Source organism: Amphiura filiformis, chromosome 12 (assembly GCF_039555335.1).
Source record: "Amphiura filiformis chromosome 12, Afil_fr2py, whole genome shotgun sequence".
In the NCBI taxonomy this organism is placed as follows: Eukaryota; Metazoa; Echinodermata; class Ophiuroidea; order Amphilepidida; family Amphiuridae; genus Amphiura; species Amphiura filiformis.
In genome coordinates, this window is record NC_092639.1 from 45,851 (window position 1) to 65,805 (window position 19,955).

The 19,955-nt window shown below is 38.5% G+C and overlaps 1 protein-coding gene across 1 annotated transcript; it reads left to right on the forward strand.

Annotated features, from left to right (window-relative positions):
- Nucleotides 1-479: 479 nt before the first annotated feature.
- On the forward strand, nt 480-19,739 carry LOC140165549 (NXPE family member 3-like; the record flags this gene model as incomplete). The annotated part of the gene is made up of 5 exons (XM_072188834.1): nt 480-612; nt 3,998-4,119; nt 5,248-5,645; nt 17,652-17,704; nt 18,893-19,739. Coding segments are annotated over 5 exons (1,497 nt in total), but the record flags the coding sequence as incomplete, so codon positions are not given.
- Between the last annotated feature and the right edge of the window lie 216 nt (nt 19,740-19,955).

Genomic DNA, 19,955 nt, shown 5'->3' on the forward strand with positions numbered 1-19,955 from the left:
GGGGTCACTTCCGGTATAAAACGAAATACCTTTAAAAAAATTTATCAGCCAAGAAAAACAAAGGGCACCAACGGTATGTTCACACATGAATATTGGTTACCCAGTTTATTTGTGGTATTTTTTTTTATCTGCGATCATAGGTCATTCAGGGGCTCAATTCCGGTGTAAACGAAATACCTTCAAAATGCTTCTTCTGTCACAAAAAAACGTAGCAGAGTGACGCCACTTACACACATGCATTGTAATTATCCCATTAGGTCTTAGACCACAGCTATGTGTACCCGTCATATCTCATGGATTTTAGGACTTTCGACCACTTTTCTATGTGGCTCTTTGTATAATTAGACCTTAGACCCCATCTAAATTTGTTACTCCGAAAATGTTTTGTGCGATTTATATCAATCATGTATGGTTTGGGTAATTTAGAACAATGCAAAATTATTTAATTCTTCAATATGAGTTTTTCTTGTGTTATACAGATCGGGATGACGAAGCCTACACTTCAAGCTCCATTTATGTACTTCCACCATGCTGATGACAGCGTTAACGTGGGTGAAACAAATGCAGCGAACTGCCGTTATCATGTAATAAACAATGGCTCGATTTGGAAAGGTAGGTATACTTGTAAGGCGGGGGGAGACGGGTACCTTAGGTTAATAAATGCTTGTTATTTGTTGAGACTGAACTTGTACAAAATAATGCACTTGTACTGAGATGTTGATGCGTCCAATGCAGTTTTTAACCTATTTCATACAGGAGAAAAATTCCCATGGATTTTTGCTATTTTTATAACAAATACGAGGAAATATAAATGCATCAACCCGCAAGCAATTGAATAAATCCTACGCGACGTGTTCGCGTTCGAAAGCATTGCGCGTAGTACATTCAAGGGGTGACACTAAATTCACGGTTGTTCTATTAGCAACGCAAAACCTATGAAAAATTCCGCTGGTTTACTAGATAGAAAATAAGGCCAGTTATCGATCCGTTAAGAATAACGGATCATGTTAATTGAGTTTGGCAAATAAGAACGTTGTTAGTTTTGCGAACTTTGCCTGTTCAATGAGAGCATAGCGCGCCCTCAATACATCTGGGCACAAACCAGGCGAAAACGATCCAGTTTATGAAATGGCGGACAGGTATTTCCCATCAGGCACCAGTGATATGTTTTTTCAAAGAAAGTCTACTAATTTGATATGAAATGACATTTTGCAATTGCAATGTCAAAATTAGGACTTGCTGTCAATAATATGAAGGAAATACGTGACAGAGGCAAGGTATGAAATACAAAGAGTACTTGAAGTTACAATAACCTTTGATACCCGACCTGACCTTCCATCATGGCGCCTTATTCGTCTTATGTGTTTCTATTTATGCTCTCAAGTAAAATAAAATACCAATCTGCACTAATCAGACAGAATGTTACTTGGCTCCCAGCATGAATTATTGATTTTATACGGAGGTAAAGAAATGCACAGTTGACTACGACTATGTGCAAGCCGTGCACCAATACTCCAAACATTTATGGTAAATTTGACTAATATGGTCACATGTTGACATATCATGTGTTCAGGAAATCACGTGGCAACATTTTAAGATTTCAGGCTTGTTTACTAGTTAATTGCCATTTGTAATCTTTATTATTTATCTTTGTTAATGAACATATCTTTTAAATGCTGATAAATCGTGGTTGGCTGCCCATGATATCTGTTAAATTCAATGTTTTATGAATATAATTCTACCACGCAGAGGGGGTCACGCAGCAGAATTTCACACCACCTGACTCTTCAAATTCACGTAAATGTCAAAGTTTATACACTTAATGTATTTAATTATGATACTAATTTTTTTGTTACAACCAACAGGTACACGAAATATACTAGCTTATTATTGATTGTCAGCCTTCACTTAGCAATTTGACATGCCGGCATATCCAGCAATTCTCCGTCTGGCTAACATGACTGTTGCAGGGCTTGTCGCCCTCTATAACTCTGGGCACAAATTTCAATAACAATACGCTATTTACATGTGAATGCTCCTCATGCTAATTTTTATTGCCGCTTCCAGGTATTGTTCTATGACATTATGCACTATTTTAATTACGTCAGGTTACTACTAATGACGTCACTGTGGTTTTTGTTGTTAATGTTGGTATACACTTCTTACTATTTCTTAATAATAATATTTAATGCCACGTCAGTCTGATATGAATTAACAGATTTGGGCCAGACTTTGTCACACACACATACTTGTCATTTTCAATGTAAAAACAAGCTAAAACAGTCACGTCTGCTTTCAGCACTTGGTGGTGACAACTTCCGGTGAATGATATTTCTTAGCTTTACTCATTGAAATAGTCTTGCTTTTAGTGTTCTTTGACGAATTCTCTCTGTTCACACATGATCTTTTTCCTGCTTGTTCTTAGTATGGTGCTCTTGCTTTTGTTTTGAGTTCAACTGCCCATCCAACACAGAGATATCCTTTGCAAATTGATTTTGATTGCTTCTGTTTTGAGTTCAAATGTCCATCAAGCACAGTGATATCTTTGTAGGTTCCTTCGTGTGACAGTATTTCAGTGTCCTTTGTCTCTATATTCAATTACATGATGAAAAGTCTGGTCAACTTTCCTCTATTTCCTCTATTCATGTTCACCAACTGCATTGTCTAACATGAGTTCAAAATCCAAAGCATGGGATAATACGTAAATTCCCCCTGCGACATGAGCACATCATTATGCATTGCAACTGCATTCAACTTTTATCTCATCATATCCGATTGTCAGGGAGATCATCTGATGCTGTCAAACCTGTCCATTGCGCCGGATGTGGTGTGTCGGTACGCACCATGGTGATGGTCATACTGATGTTATCATCGGTATCATCAGTAGCTAATGAGGAATGTGAAAGTTCATTGCATGTATAGTTTTGCTTAAATTCCAAATCCTATAGCACAATACATCAAGTACATACTATATTACTCTGTATACAGCCTGTCTCAAAACAAATTGTGCAAGTAAAAAGCGCCCTCTTTGGCAATTAGAAAATACCGTTGTGACATAATGCTTATATCAACGTCACGGGTGCAGTCTTCGCTCTCAAATGCCGTTTGTTCTGTTCCAATTTCGAGATATGTTTATTTAACAACGAAAGGGTTAAATCACAATTGTGCCACTTTTACTAGGGAAGAGAGCTCTACATGTAAATCAATGATAGCTGAAGTTGATGTGTCTAATGCACTCCCCCTTTCGGGGCGCATGCATTAGACGCATCAACATCAGCACGCGTGCACTATTTTGTCTAATATCTCTCCCAAATGCGCGTTCATTAACCTATAACATGTATAAGTGCGCAATATTTGTTTGTCTTTTATCATGTCTTAAGTGACTAAGAGAACAGTATTTACCATGATAAAATCATTGACATGCACACGTATTTAAGTTTTACAGCAGAATGTGAAATATTTATTTATCTTTTAATCAATCATCATTCCTGCATCACGATAAAACAGTAAAAACAGTCAAAAAAATTGTATTATGTAATTGATGCATTCTTTTGATTTCACGAAGGAACTCTTGATAAACTTAATGCTATCACTGTTACATGTAAAGCCCTCTTCCCTAATAAAAGTGGCACAATTGTGATTTTACCCTTTCGTCTTTAACTACACATATCTCGAGATTAAAAAAAGCAAATTGAACAGAACAAACAGCATTGGCGAGCTAAGACTACGTCCTTGACGTTGATGTAAGCTTTATGTCACATCGGTATTTTCTAATTGCCAGAGAGGGCGCTTTTTACTTGCACAATTTTTTTTGAGACAGGCTGTATATCCGTATTTGTAGGGTAAAATGAGGACATTATAGATGTAGGAGGGGATGAGGGGATTATGTAATACCTCAATTACCTCCAACGCACTGCCTTCTACTCACGTACTGTGCCCGAATTGGTTAGTTTCTGTATCTATCAATCAATCATGCAATTATTTTCATTATTTTTAGGAGACATCGTTAAAATAAGAATAGATGCCCGAGATAAGTACAACCAGGCTCGTTTTGTCGGCGGGGACTTTTGGTTTGCTTGGCTGGATAGTAAGAAACCTGTTGCCAGTACGGCTGGTAAGGTAGGTATTGTGCCGAATTAAGCTAGTACTGCTAGCATCGAGTTGTATGTGTACATACAAATAGCGGGGATATTATTTTAATAGTACATGTTGTGATGTACCCTATATAATCCTATATTATCATGAACTAGGGCAGGCGCCCTTAAAATCATACAATAGTTTGATTATGACTTTTCTGGAAAAACCCCATGATGGCAATAAAAATTACATCATCTATCAAGACTATTTATGGGGCTGGCATTTTCTTCGGAAGGTAGGGTCCCAAATATGTCGGTGACCGGAGTAAATTTTTTATGACCCCCTTATCGCGGGCAAACAATTTTTATGACCCCCCCCCTTCCACCTACACAGACAATACAAATTGTTCATTGCCGGAACTAAGGCGCGGAGCGTGCCAAAAGCTAAGCGCGAAGAAAGTGCGTGTAACATTTTTTATCGTAAGTGTAAGGCGCGCGAAGCGCGTACAATTTTTGCATTATATAGCTATAGATTGTATGCACATTTTGATTGTGAAGTTAAAGAATGCGCAAAAATCAAAGTTTTCTTAGGACAAACTGTTGTTCATCTTCAGTAAAAGCATGAATAACAACGCCGTCGGATTATAAAATAGATAATGAGGACCAAATTTAATGAAAACAACAAACATTATGAAGGGGTGAGCGAGTATGAAAACAGCGCATGATGATCAAACTTTGAATGAACTCGATTGATGCACGCATTATGTAATCGTTAATTTCGACACAACCTGTCAACTGAATCAAATAAATTTTACGTATGATGCAAGACAAAATGAGTTACGCGCTACATTTTACTTTTTTGATTCCGATGTCTATCGCTTTATGTCCAAATTTATTCACCCGGTAATTTTTTATGGGACAGTCTGCGTTACTAGTTATTTTCCATTTAATGACATTTTCCAAATTTTGCTCAAACTATTGATGCTACTCCCAGATTGCGAATTTGGTTTTTAATATGAAATCCTAAGCAGGCATCTTGACTGTTTAGATAGTTATTCATCATTAGCAAATGTTAGCAGTTGGAATGTTCATCAGAATCATTTTTAGCAATTTGCTCAATTCTTTTATTTAACGAATTATGTTCAAAAATATTGTATTTTATTTATTAAAGATATTTGATTACAACAACGGAACTTACTTAGTCAGCTTCTTGGCCGCCTGGGCTGGACCTGCCGACATCAACATCATCCTGGTGCATCCAAGCGACGCCACGACGTTCATGAAAGAGGTCTTCTGGAACACTGATAAGAAGATATTCTGGCAAGCGTTATACCAAAGTCCACACAATCCAAACGTCACCCAGACCGTTTTGTGTACAATTCAGTCTCCAGGTATCTGGGAGAATAAGTGCACTTACCCGCGTCCAATTGCTAATGGAAGAACAAGTTTTGTTTGTGATAAACCTACTGGATTGCCATGTAGTTCTATTGCACAATTCAAGGCACATGGTAAAATGATAAATGATAGGATGACAGAAATACTTGGCGATAAGAAGTTTCTATTCGAAGGGTAAGAATTATACTTTCCTCACGAGGCCTTTTCACTCGTTCGGTTTTGATCTCTCAATTTGCAAGAAACGAACTAGGCACAGACTACTACAGACCATTCGCAAGCAGTCAAAGTCCCCGTGTTTTGTATGCTGTGAATTCTCGCATATTCATGAGGGCCGATTGTTCCACCGTGCCGTGTCTAACAATCACGCCACCGTTGCGTGCCTTCGCGTATATGCGATAGAGCTTCGCGTGTCTTCGCGTTTACTCGAAAGACCGTAAAACTACGCGGTACGTGCGTAGCAGTGTCGCCTGTCGCATTTCATGGAAAAATCAGCCCTCGATCGGGTGATGCTGAGACTTTGACTGTTTGGAAATTGTCTGTTATCTCTTTCGTCCATGAAACTAGGCCTATAAAAAGATTAGTATAATGGTTGTAAAAATACAAGAAAGCTCCGAGAAAGGTACCTTTGTGGAAGTTCATAGTACTTGTAGCCCTATCCATAACGTATTAGATGAACATGAGATATTAGTGTATAGCGGTACCCGTCTTTCGCTGTTCGTAAATAAATGCAATTTGCAAATGCATCAACACCCTCAATTTTCATTTTATTACGGGCACAGAATTATAAAGAAGTGATTACGACGCAATTAATTCAGACCATCACGTAAATACGCGCGAAAACCAATGCAACTCGCAGCCATCGCGTCAATGCAAGCGCAGACAAAGATGCGTAAATAAATGCGATAGAAAAAAAATTCTGTGAATAGCACAGCGTAACTCGGTGTATGATTTGCTTGGGAAAAATGCAATTTGCAAATGCATCATCACCGTTCGAATTTTTATCACGAAAAGTTTTCCAACTCGGTTTTTATTATACATTTTTAGTGTTATGTAGATATGAGGTAGACGTGTTCTATCAATTACATGTGAATATTATATAACGTTATAACAATACAATACGATATATATAATACAAAGAGCATTTGCGCCATTTCCAAAAGGCTCAGAGCGCTTACAATATAAAATATTGACTTACTTTGACTTATCTGCACAGGACGTTGTCGGTTGTGTCCCTTTGTCCCCTACCGAGTAATCCTCCTCCATTCAGTTCTGTCTGTTGCTTGTGTTTTTGCTTCATGTGGGGTCATTCCCAGGTCAATCTGAATTTGGTCCTTCCATATGGTTGGTGGACGTCCTGACGGTCTTTTCTTGCTGACGTCATTAATGTAGGTGGGGAAGCCGGTGTTGAGGCATCCTGAAGATATGCCCCGCCCATTTCAAACTTCTCCGGCAGATTACAGCGTTGATGGAGCTAGTGATGTTGAGACTCTGTCTGATGGAATTTTGTGGATTTTGTCGAGAAGGGAAACTCCAAGCATTGCCCTATGGCATCGCATTTCAAAAACATTCAGTCTGTGTCGTTCGGACCAGATACCAAATGTCCAGGCTGCCAACTTTGTGCGAGGTTTAATATCCTCTTCTACTGAGGGCACACTACTACCCAGAAAGACGAAGTTATTTACTTTGTCAACGGGCATTTGATTCAGCATGATATATCTTGGATCGTCAGACATGATCTTGCATTTTGTTGGGTTAATTTTCATACCCCAGCTGCTCCTTGCTTTTTCCAATTAATTAGTGGAGATTTGCAGGTTCTCAAATCCATATCCATGAGTGTGGTGTCATCTGCATATCGGATGTTGTTAATGCACATGTCACCCATCTGCACACCTGAGCCTAGATTTTGGATGTTCTTCATGACAAACTCCAGATATAGATTGAAGAGGAATGGTGAGAGAAGACATCCCTGTCTAACACCAACTAGGACTTCAAACCAATCGGTGATCTTTCCATTTACCACGACTGAGCATTTGGCTTCCTCATACATTTTTGCAATGAGGTTCACCAGTTTGGTGTTTACTCGTACTGATCGCAGACATTTCCAACGGGCCTCCCTCCATATGGTGTCAAATGCTGCCTGGAAGTTTATAAAGTTCCAGTGTATTGGAATGCGTCTTTCTTTAGCCTTTTCAAGGATTTGGCGTACTGTAAATACCGCATCTGAGGTACCTCTGGAACTCCTGAACCCACACTGTTCCTCTCTCAGATGGTTATCTACAGTATGTTGTATTCGGTTAAGAACCATCCTACAGAATACTTTTCCCGGGATTGACAGGAGGGTAACTAGCTCTGTAGTTGGCTGGGTCCAGTTTGTCGCCCTTTTTGTATACATGGGTTATTAGACCTTTACTCCAGTCTTCAGGGATTTTTCCTTCAACCCAGATGGTGTTGATGATCTTCAACAACATTTGTTTCAACATGGGTCCTCCTGCTTTCAACACTTCTGCTGAAATCTTATCCCAACCACACGCTTTTTTGTTTTTAAGCTTCTTGATGGCCTCTTCAACTTCATCTATGGAGAAGGTCAAACTTGCTGCAGCGGGGTTGACAGGCTCCGGGATGGAGTTAAGTATATTACAGTCTCTGGGGAATTCTGTATTCAGATGTTTACTGAAGTATTCCTCCCAGCACTTTGAACTGCAGATTGAACTTTATTACCTGCTAGTTTTGTGACTTTCTTGAAGAGATCATGGATTATGTTCTTTGCATAGGCTTCTTCCATTTCTTGAACGTCTTTTTCAAGAAGGTTTCTTTTCCACTGCTTCACTTGATATTTGACCCCTTTGTTCAGCTTCCGAAAGCAGTTCTTGTTTGGAGCTGAGGGGTTGTTTAACATCAAGACTCTGGCTTTTCTTCTCAAGTGACACATTTTCCTGACTTCTTCAGGCATGTAATCCCTTCACTTGGCGAGCCCTCCTAATACCAACTGATTCTTCAGCAAATTTTGTTTGTGGTGTCTCTGAACTTAGCCCACAGGTCTTCTACATTCAGTATTCACCAGTTGAAGCAGGGGTTCAAAAGTACCACCAATCTTGGCTCTGAACTCTTCTGCAATCAGGGGGTTGGTAAGTCTACTGACGTCATAGCTTTTAGGAGTTCTTTTCAAACGTTTGGTTCTGACTGGTGCTGAAACCACTTTAGCGATCACTAGATTGTGATCTCAGCCCACATCAGCTGAGCAGCATGATCGGCAATTCTGAATAGCACTTATAGGTCCTCCTGTTGAGTTATAACAAAGTCAATCATATTTTTATATTTCACACAAGGTGAAGTCCATGTTACCTTTTTACAGGCTTTATGCTGGAAGTGGGTGTTACAGACTGTCAACTTGTGGAGCATGCAGAATTCCAACAGTTTCCCCCCTCTGCTGTTGATCTTACCAATACCATACTTTTCCATTGCGAGGATCCATGCTTTACTGTCAGAGCCTATTTTGGCGTTGAAATCCCCCGTCAGGATAAGTTACTCCTTCTTACATGCTAGAAGGATGGTGTATTCATCTTTGTTGATGAGTGTCTCTGTTTCTGTCAGGTGTGTTTCGCAGAGGCCAAGGATGTCAAGACCAAATCTTCTAACCTCATCAAGGAGGATTTCCCAATGACCTTCCGTCCTAAGCGTCCTGACATTCCAGGTTCCTGCATTAATACCACTGGAGCTCCTTTTCTTTGTATAGGTTCCTCTACAGCAATAGTTGGCAGTTTTGTCACTATTGGCTTATTTGTCACAGTGCGGTTCCTTGTAAACAAACAAACAAACAAAACAAACGAACATGGGGCTCCTAAATACTGTCCTGTGAACATGGGGAATGTGTGTACTTATTTTGGTACCAGTGGACAGAGGAAACCCACATACCTGGTTTTCATACACTCTTTGATAGCGAGAACCAATCACTAATCGTGTATTATTGCACAGGCGCGCACTCCGCGAACTACTCGCAGTGCTTATGTTATGAAAATAGCAAAAATCATGGGATTTTTTTTCGTAAAATAGGTTAATAAATCAGTTGTTGCTCGAAAAATTGTACAAAATAATGCACTTGCATTAATATGTTGATGCGTCTAACAGACTTGTACCCGATTCCAGCTTGTCCGAGTCCGAGCCGAGCCGAGTCCATTAGTATCCGAGTCCGAGCCAAGTCCGAGTCCTTTTGTGTCCGAGTCCGGACTCGAGTCCAAGTCCGGGGGTGCCGAGTCCGAGCCAAGTCCGAGTCCAACAAAAATAAGATCCGAGTCTGGACTCGAGTCCGGCTCAAGTCCGGACTCGGTCAGAGTCCATGCCCAGAGGTGGGGGGGGGGGAGGTCATTCAACTTTAATGTGACATGTATCTGCCTACTGGCATTGCTTAGTAGGAGCCTATTTGAACAAAAATGGGTCATTGGGTATAACAAGATGAAAAAGGGGTAATTGGGTATAACATTTTTAAAGAAGGGGTCATTTGGTATAACATTTTTTTTTAAATGGGTCATTATTTCCAAAAAATGAAGCAAAATTTTATATTTTGTTTCTAATTTGAAAATTTACAATACAAATTTACTGAAAAAAGGAAAATTTTAAATATTCTGCATAATTTTATGGCATTTTGATGATAAAATTATAGAAAAAGAAGGTCAGTGGTCAAAGGTCACTCACGTCACCATAGCACACACCGCTTTCCCTATACATTGTACACACCCACCCACCCTATCAAACCCCACCCCACCCCACCTCACACAGTTGACATTTTAAAGACTCAATCCAAGTCAACCATGTACCAACCAACCGTACATACTTCAAAGACCCATACACCTAACACCTGAACGATGTATCAGATCACCTGTATAGTCAGACAGCAGTCATGTGGGTAAATTTGTGTGTGTGTGCACTATGTGGCACACTACAGTGTGGGCCAAAAACAACTTTACCCAAATGAAAAGGTTTATATCTCAAAATTAAAAAGTCTGCTTCAAATTGTTTTTACATATTCGTAAAGAACATATTCCTAAGAGTATTTGGTGAAAAAACTATCCATAAATGTATTAAATTAAAAATGTGACGCTAGTTTTAAATCAAAGGGTCAAAATTAACTTTGTCCACGCGAAGGCCTACTAGCTCTCGCGTATCATCACTTGCAATACCGAGTTCGATAGAGAATGAGAACCACTCAGTATACGCACACATTTGTTCAGCAATTTTATATAACACAACCAAATAAATCAAAACATAAACAATGTAAATTTCAAGCTACGATATTTTGTCACGATATGTATAGCTTTCATGCTGCAAAGATATAACAACAATAATTCTCTTCAAATATGCGCAAAAACAATTGTAACCTCAGACCTCATTTTTTTGTAATTTTTTGTCAAATGCTACAAGAAAATTTGCACTTTTTGCGTTCGTGATATGTTCGGCCGGCAAATTGTTGCGTCGACAACTGACTCTGGGGTTAGCTGCAAGTTCCCTTTGAACCGCTGCAATATTTGCAGCTGAACGGTCAGTTCTTGGACGTCCGCTCCGTGCTTTGCATCTATTCATTCCACTTACGAGGTTGTGAAAGTTGTTCATGTGTAGAGTTATGGTAGGTTTTGGCAGGACTCTTACGTTTGGGAAACGAATCCGAAATTGACGCTGCACTTCCAAAAAGCTTTCTGTTCTACTTAAAAGTATACTTCTGACATAAAAGTCCTCTTTGTGTTGTGAATTGCCTTATCTTGACACCTTGCAAACCTATTTAGAAATAAGCCACGCAGTCTCAAAATGCACGAAGACCTATTTAAAATTCATAACTTGCGCCAGATGAAACCTTAATTGTGTAATTGTTGGTCAATGACAGGAGTGAAGTTCGAGTACATGAGAAGTAAATGGGGATTAAAATCGATTGTATTTCTTTCATGCATATAAAACAATCATCACTTTTCAAAGACAAGCCAAACGTGTTTACTAATTACATGTATGCCTAACGCATATGTATGCCTTACTCTTAGCAATCGGACAAATCCCATTGAATTACGTGTGGACAAAGTGATTTTTGACCCTCGGACGTAAAACTAGCATTATTTTGTTAATTTAGCTTCTTTTGCTTTCATTTCTTCATCACATACTCTTAGAAAGATATAAATTTAGAATATGTAACATTTTCATGGATAGCTCTTCTATAATTTGAGCAACCACCCTCTGAAATTGGGTAAAGTTGTTTTTGGCCCACACTGTACATGTAAACTTTTGCGCCCAGGGACTAAAGAAGCATACATGTACATGTAAATGAATTGCAATGTATTCAAAATTTGAAATTATACATTACAGAAATATAAGATCATCATCATCATCATCATCACCTACGTCATCATCATTATCATCATTGTCATAATAATAATAATAATAAAATTCACCTGTAATTCTAAACATCTTTTCAACATTGCCCCACACAAATGTGGAAGCGAGTAGCACACACAAACCACTATGGATGAGTACCAATTTACTGAGTGGGAGCTGAAATGTAGGTTCCAGTGTGCATGTTTCTCTCTTTCAAGAGTTTAATTTTAATGGATTGGAAAGTTCTATGAAAGAACTCTTTAGATATTTTTTGTAGTCCAAATATTTAATAAAATTACCGTATGCATTTAATTAATTATCAATTATTTCATTAATGATATATGATTCTGCCAAGTGACAGATAACTCTAAATAATTTGGTGGATATGTAGCATATATGACGGATCTCAGATTTCACAGCCTCAATTAATTTGGACAATGGCCACATTAAGTAAAGTCAACAAATTTGAGATCTATTTTGACATTTTTAGATAATCATTTCACATTTTACATGCATTTAATTGGACTGGACTCGGACCGGACTCGGCTTCGAGTCCGAGTCCTTTTGTGTCCGAGTCCGAGCCGAGCCGAGTCTTTTTGTGTCCGAGTCCGAGCCAAGTCCGAGTCCAACATAAAGTGGACTCGAGTCCGAGTCCGGACTCGAACGATACATCACTGGCGTCTAATATACCCCCGGCGGGGTTCGTGCATCATCACGCATATGATGCATGGTTAATACGATATAATATTATTTCCATCGCGTTCTAATTTATTGTCAGGAGCGTATGACATTTTTTTGTTTTTATAGCTCTTAATTTCGGTTTAGGTTTTTGCGTTGGCATATCTACATTATTCAGCTGGTACTCGTTAAAGTGGGTAATGGTGAATGGTGAATCCAACGGACGAGGACACAAAACACATCAAGGATCAATTATAAATGATACAAGAGGATACCTAGAATATGAACAACAGGAAAGAAAAAGAGCAAGGTACACCAACTTGATGTGGGGAAACAAGTAAAATACAGACTAGACAGTAGGGGGGGGGGGGGACAAAAACAGCACATTTAGGCATAACAAATAGGCAAAGTTCGATAGCCAGAAATTACCAGTTTCAAGGCCCACAGAAGTGCTAGACCTTCAAAAACAACAAGGATCAATGGGAATGAAAAAAGTGCACTAGAACGAATGACTGTGCATATAAACAGACACGATAAACCAAACAATCGGTACCAAACAAAGTTCGATAGCCAAAAAGTTTGCTGTCTTGTTTGCTACTGAGTTCAATTTGAACTTGCCTTCAATTTTGGACTTGAATTTGTTTTTAAACTATAGCATGTAGTTCTCGTTGTTTGCTTTTATATTTTGTTGCCTGTCCCTGAAGAAGAGTAGTTTATCTGCTCGAAACGTCGGTTGTTGTTGGGTTTTTTTGTCTGTTTGGTTTTGTTTGTCTGCTATCTGGAAGTGATTTTTTGGAATTTTGGAATTGGCAATTTGTGGCTATCGAACTTTGCCGGTTTTTTTTTTTATATGCACAGTGATTTTCATCAAATAAAGCAGCTTCAGGGCTCAGTTTGTACACAGATTGCACCTGAGAATTGAAAACAAATGGTTGGCCGTTTCTCAGCAAATAAAGATTCAACAAGGTTCAGATTTGGTACACTAATATGTCTTTAGTATTATACTGTTATATGTATGAGCACCATATGTCACATAATATGGGCCCCAAGGCCCCAAACGCTGAAACATAGGGCCGGCCGTTACTCCGTAAATAAAGCAGCTACAGTGCCCAGCTTGAGTCTACTGATAGCACTTGAGAATTCTACTTCAACATATGTACATGAGCCTCATAAGTCAAATATTATGGGCCCCAAATGTTAAAACAAAGGGCCGGCCGTTACTCATCAAATAAAAAAAGCAGCTTCAGGGCTCAGAATTGGTACACAGATTGCACCTGAGAATTGTATTGTTACTAACACCCATCCCACCCACCCCATACACGTAGGACTAAACAGACAGATCCACAGAGAGAATAGTGTAATTATAAAATAAATGACATAAACATTAAGGCTGTTCCAGTTAAACTATTCAATTTACATACTCCCTCTGAAATGGCCACAAAATAGGCCGTTCCATTTAATTTACATACTCCCTCTGAAATGGCTGTTCCATTTAAGTTACATACTCCCTCTAGAATAGCTTTCCCCTAATCAAAATTGCATATTATGAATTTCAATCTATTAAATTGCATAGCTTCGCTGTGAATAAGAGAGACTGACAAAAGCAACCTATGGATAGTAAGAGAGACGACTCACCCTGGGACAGGGACGGGGTCGGATGACTTCACAAACATGAACTTCTTGCCAGGACAGAACTACACCCACCCACCGAATTTGAGCCCCGTACAACCTACGACGGCCTCAGACAAACAGACAAATCTACAGACAGATCTACAGAGAATAGCGTATTATTATATAGACATGTACATATATATTAGCCCCATATATGTATATATATATTATGGGCCCAGTTTCACTATTTACACATTTTCGTCCCAATTAGGCGACTTTTTACAATTTCTTTATTTTAAGTCTTCAGCAAATAAGGACTATAAGTTTGGGTACACCGATAACATAAGGGTATAGCCATATTTGTGTACAAATATAAGGCCCTCTAGTTTTGTACTGTTTTCCTGACACTTTTGTGGGCTCTGGAATTGGCAATTTGTGACTATCGAACTTTGCCTGTTTTGTGCCTACACTGATTGTTTGGTTTACAGTGATTTTCGTCACTTGTTCTATAGTGCACTTTTGTATCCCCATTGATCCTTGTTGTTTTTACAGGTTTTTAGAAGTGGTAATTGTTGTTGGCTATCGAGCTTTGTCTACTTCTTATGCCTACATTTCCTGCATACTGTCTAGTCTGTATTTTACTTGTTTCCCCATGTCAAGTTGGTGTACCTTGGTACTCGTTACCTATTCACATTGAAGTGACAGCATAATATACATTAAGATGTGTTCTGTATGAAACGTCGTATAGTGTAATGTTCAAGCTGTGATTACTTTTTTTCCATTTTTCTTCACAGGGGAAATTATAATCAGAAGATCAGTGGGAATATAGAGATGTTACATTTCAAAGGTAAATTATAATAATTAAGGCCGGGAATTACGGTGTAAAAACATCGGTTAATTTATTACTTCATGTGTTGATATTCTGTAGCTACCCCGCAACAACAAAATGTTTTTGACATTATTCGTACAAGGTTAGGAAAGGTTGTCAGGTTTATATAAAGGGTATATATAGGGTATAAAACGTTTTCATAACATTCAAAAACTTTTTTTTTTGAAAACTCAAAATATTCTAATATAACGCTATTCTAATATAATAACGCTTCTTCTTCTTCTGCTGCTGCTGCTGCTGCTGCTTCTGCTGCTGCTTCTTCTTTTTTCTCGGCCGCCGTCTTACTGACGATTGGCTATCCGGCTGTATCTCCTTATCTCTTTCTTCCAATCTGTTATGTTCTGAGCTAGCCGCTTGGCTTGCACTATAATAGTTCATTCCTGTCCATTCTTTGATGTTGTCAAACCATTGTTTCTTCTGCCGTCCTCTCTTCCTTTTCCTGTCAACTATGGTGAATGGTGAATCCAACGGACGAGGACACAAAACACATCAAGGATCAATTATAAATGATACAAGAGGATACCTAGAATATGAACAACAGGAAAGAAAAAAGAGCAAGGTACACCAACTTGATGTGGGGAAACAAGTAAAATACAGACTAGACAGTATGGGGGGGGGGGACAAAAACAGCACATTTAGGCATAACAAATAGGCAAAGTTCGATAGCCAGAAATTACCAGTTTCAAGGCCCACAGAAGTGCTAGACCTTCAAAAACAACAAGGATCAATGGGAATGAAAAAAGTGCACTAGAACGAATGACTGTGCATATAAACAGACACGATAAACCAAACAATCGGTACCAAACAAAGTTCGATAGCCAAAAAGTTTGCTGTCTTGTTTGCTACTGAGTTCAATTTGAACTTGCCTTCAATTTTGGACTTGAATTTGTTTTTAAACTATAGCATGTAGTTCTCGTTGTTTGCTTTTATATTTTGTTGTCTGTCCCTGAAGAAGAGTAGTTTATCTGCTCGAAACGTCGGTTGTTGTTGGGTTTTTTTGTCTGTTTGGTTTTGTTTGTCTGCTATCTGGAAGTGATTTTTTGGAATTTTGGAATTGGCAATTTGTGGCTATTGATCTTTGTCGGTTTTTTTTTTTATATGCACAGTGATTTTCATCAAATAAAGCAGCTTCAGGGCTCAGTTTGTACACAGATTGCACCTGAGAATTGAAAACAAATGGTTGGCCGTTTCTCAGCAAATAAAGATTCAACAAGGTTCAGATTTGGTACACTAATATGTCTTTAGTATTATACTGTTATATGTATGAGCACCATATGTCACATAATATGGGCCCAAGGCCCCAAACGCTGAAACATAGGGCCGGCCGTTACTCCGTAAATAAAGCAGCTACAGTGCCCAGCTTGAGTCTACTGATAGCACTTGAGAATTCTACTTCAACATATGTACATGAGCCTCATAAGTCAAATATTATGGGCCCCAAATGTTAAAACAAAGGGCCGGCCGTTACTCATCAAATAAAAAAAGCAGCTTCAGGGCTCAGAATTGGTACACAGATTGCACCTGAGAATTGTATTGTTACTAACACCCATCCCACCCACCCCATACACGTAGGACTAAACAGACAGATCCACAGAGAATAGTGTAATTATAAAATAAATGACATAAACATTAAGGCTGTTCCAGTTAAACTATTCAATTTACATACTCCCTCTGAAATGGCCACAAAATAGGCCGTTCCATTTAATTTACATACTCCCTCTGAAATGGCTGTTCCATTTAAGTTACATACTCCCTCTAGAATAGCTTTCCCCTAATCAAAATTGCATATTATGAATTTCAATCTATTAAATTGCATAGCTTCGCTGTGAATAAGAGAGACTGACAAAAGCAACCTATGGATAGTAAGAGAGACGACTCACCCTGGGACAGGGACGGGGTCGGATGACTTCACAAACATGAACTTCTTGCCAGGACAGAACTACACCCACCCACCGAATTTGAGCCCCGTACAACCTACGACGGCCTCAGACAAACAGACAAATCTACAGACAGATCTACAGAGAATAGCGTATTATTATATAGACATGTACATATATATTAGCCCCATATATGTATATATATATTATGGGCCCAGTTTCACTATTTACACATTTTCGTCCCAATTAGGCGACTTTTTACAATTTCTTTATTTTAAGTCTTCAGCAAATAAGGACTATAAGTTTGTGTACATCGATAACATGCGGGTATAGCCATATTTGTGTACAAATATAAGGCCCTCTAGTTTTGTACTGTTTTCCTGACACTTTTGTGGGCTCTGGAATTGGCAATTTGTGACTATCGAACTTTGCCTGTTTTGTGCCTACACTGATTGTTTGGTTTACAGTGATTTTCGTCACTTGTTCTATAGTGCACTTTTGTATCCCCATTGATCCTTGTTGTTTTTACCGGTTTTTAGAAGTGGTAATTGTTGTTGGCTATCGAGCTTTGTCTACTTCTTATGCCTACATTTCCTGCATACTGTCTAGTCTGTATTTTACTTGTTTCCCCATGTCAAGTTGGTGTACCTTGGTACTCGTTACCTATTCACATTGAAGTGACAGCATAATATACATTAAGATGTGTTCTGTATGAAACGTCGTATAGTGTAATGTTCAAGCTGTGATTACTTTTTTTTCCATTTTTCTTCACAGGGGAAATTATAATCAGAAGATCAGTGGGAATATAGAGATGTTACATTTCAAAGGTAAATTATAATAATTAAGGCCGGGAATTACGGTGTAAAAACATCGGTTAATTTATTACTTCATGTGTTGATATTCTGTAGCTACCCCGCAACAACAAAATGTTTTTGACATTATTCGTACAAGGTTAGGAAAGGTTGTCAGGTTTATATAAAGGGTATATATAGGGTATAAAACGTTTTCATAACATTCAAAAACGTGTTTTTTTTTGAAAACTCAAAATATTCTAATATAACGCTATTCTAATCTAATAACGCTTCTTCTTCTTCTGCTGCTGCTGCTGCTGCTGCTTCTGCTGCTGCTTCTTCTTTTTCTCGGCCGCCGTCTTACTGACGATTGGCTATCCGGCTGTATCTCCTTATCTCTTTCTTCCAATCTGTTATGTTCTGAGCTAGCCGCTTGGCTTGCACTATAATAGTTCATTCCTGTCCATTCTTTGATGTTGTCAAACCATTGTTTCTTCTGCCGTCCTCTCTTCCTTTTCCTGTCAACTTTACCTTCTATTATCTGGAGCATTAGTGCACTGCCACTGGCCAAGATAAGTTAACTTTCTTGCCACCAACTCTCTAAGCAGCTGTCTCTCCACACCACACCACGTTCCTCAAGGATGCTTCTGTTTGTTCTTTTCCCTTTCTTATCTGCTTTTAGTCATAATCCAGCTGTCCAAGCCATAAAGGAGTACACTCCATACCAGTATCTTGTTTAATTTTCAGTTATTGCAAGGTTATTTAAGTGTTAACAACATAATTAAACAAAGTTTGCAAAAATTATTTTAAAATTAAATTTTGACAACATTGAAAAAATTAATGTCGTTGCAGTGTATTTTCCTACAAAACGTTTTTTAAAACGTTTTCATAACCTTTATAATACCTGATATTTAATGTTATTAGAACGGGTTTTTTTTCAAAAACCCCAAAAAAACGTTTTAAAAACGTTTTGTGTTTACTAAGTAAGCTTTGCCAATACACCATTCCTATTCATCGGAAAATGCAAAGATGTGTTTGTTCAGACAGAAAAACCATCCTCTGTAGTTTCTTGTAGGTGGTGTAGTTGGGAGATTGGACCGAAATCACGTGTGCTTGATTAATCCACGCCGTGTTCAACTTTTCACTATCCATTTTATTATGTCAGTTCGACTGAGCTTCATGTTTTGTTGAATTTATTACCGTTTGATGTCTTTTTTGTCACAGAATCGTCAGTAAACTTCAATCTAGATGGTCTTCCGAACTGCCAACCACAAACGCCCATCCCAACTATCACAGGATACTGGATGGAGAACCAATGGCATCCGTTTCATTGCCGCAAGTATAATTGCTGGACTAACTCCACCAAAGTGGCCGAATGTCTACGAAACAAAGAGATACGTATCATGGGTGACTCTAATGGGCGACAATACTATAATGGAATCATCCCTTTATTACCACCTGAACCAGCAGATGTAGATGTCAAAAAGGCCGAGCATATGCATTGGTATACAAAGACGTACAACATATCCATGACATTTGACTTTCACCCGGAAGGAATTGGTAATCATTGGTTCAGATTCGGCGGACTTCATTACGAGGTTGACATACTTGATCAACTCATTAATGCGCATTGTAATTACGTTATTATGGTAAGCACATGGGCACATTTTACACAATGGACGCGTTCTGCTTTTGTGGAACGATTGAGGCTGCTACGAGAAGCAGTAGATCGATTCGTAAAGAGATGTCCCGATGCACCAATCATATTCAAAAGCCCGCATCCACGAGAACATAAATGGCTTCAATCTAGACTACTCTGCAGTGATTTCATGTTATATCAACTACGTAAGATTTTACGCAAGACATTCGCCGATAGTGGTGTGTTTTACTTAGATGTTTGGGATATGAATATAGCGTTTCCAGCCAAAAACTCGGTTCATATGCCAACCACTGTAGTAGATCAAGAACTCTTTATGATTTTATCCTATGTGTGTAACTCAACATGCGAGCATTAAAATTTAATTTTTATACAGTGGTATTTGAAATATTTAAACATTATATTGTAATGTGAATTCAGTACATTAGTTTTAGTGTGTTTAGTACATTAGTTTTAGTGTGTTTAGTACATTAGTTTTAGTGTGTTTTTGAGTTACTACTTAAAAGTAGTAACTCAAAAACAAACTCAGAGATCCACCATTGCCGAGCTAGACATTTTCGCCAGCCCATAAGGGCATTTGTTTCATACACAAAAGATTATAACCTTCTTCTATTGGTATAAATTATTTTA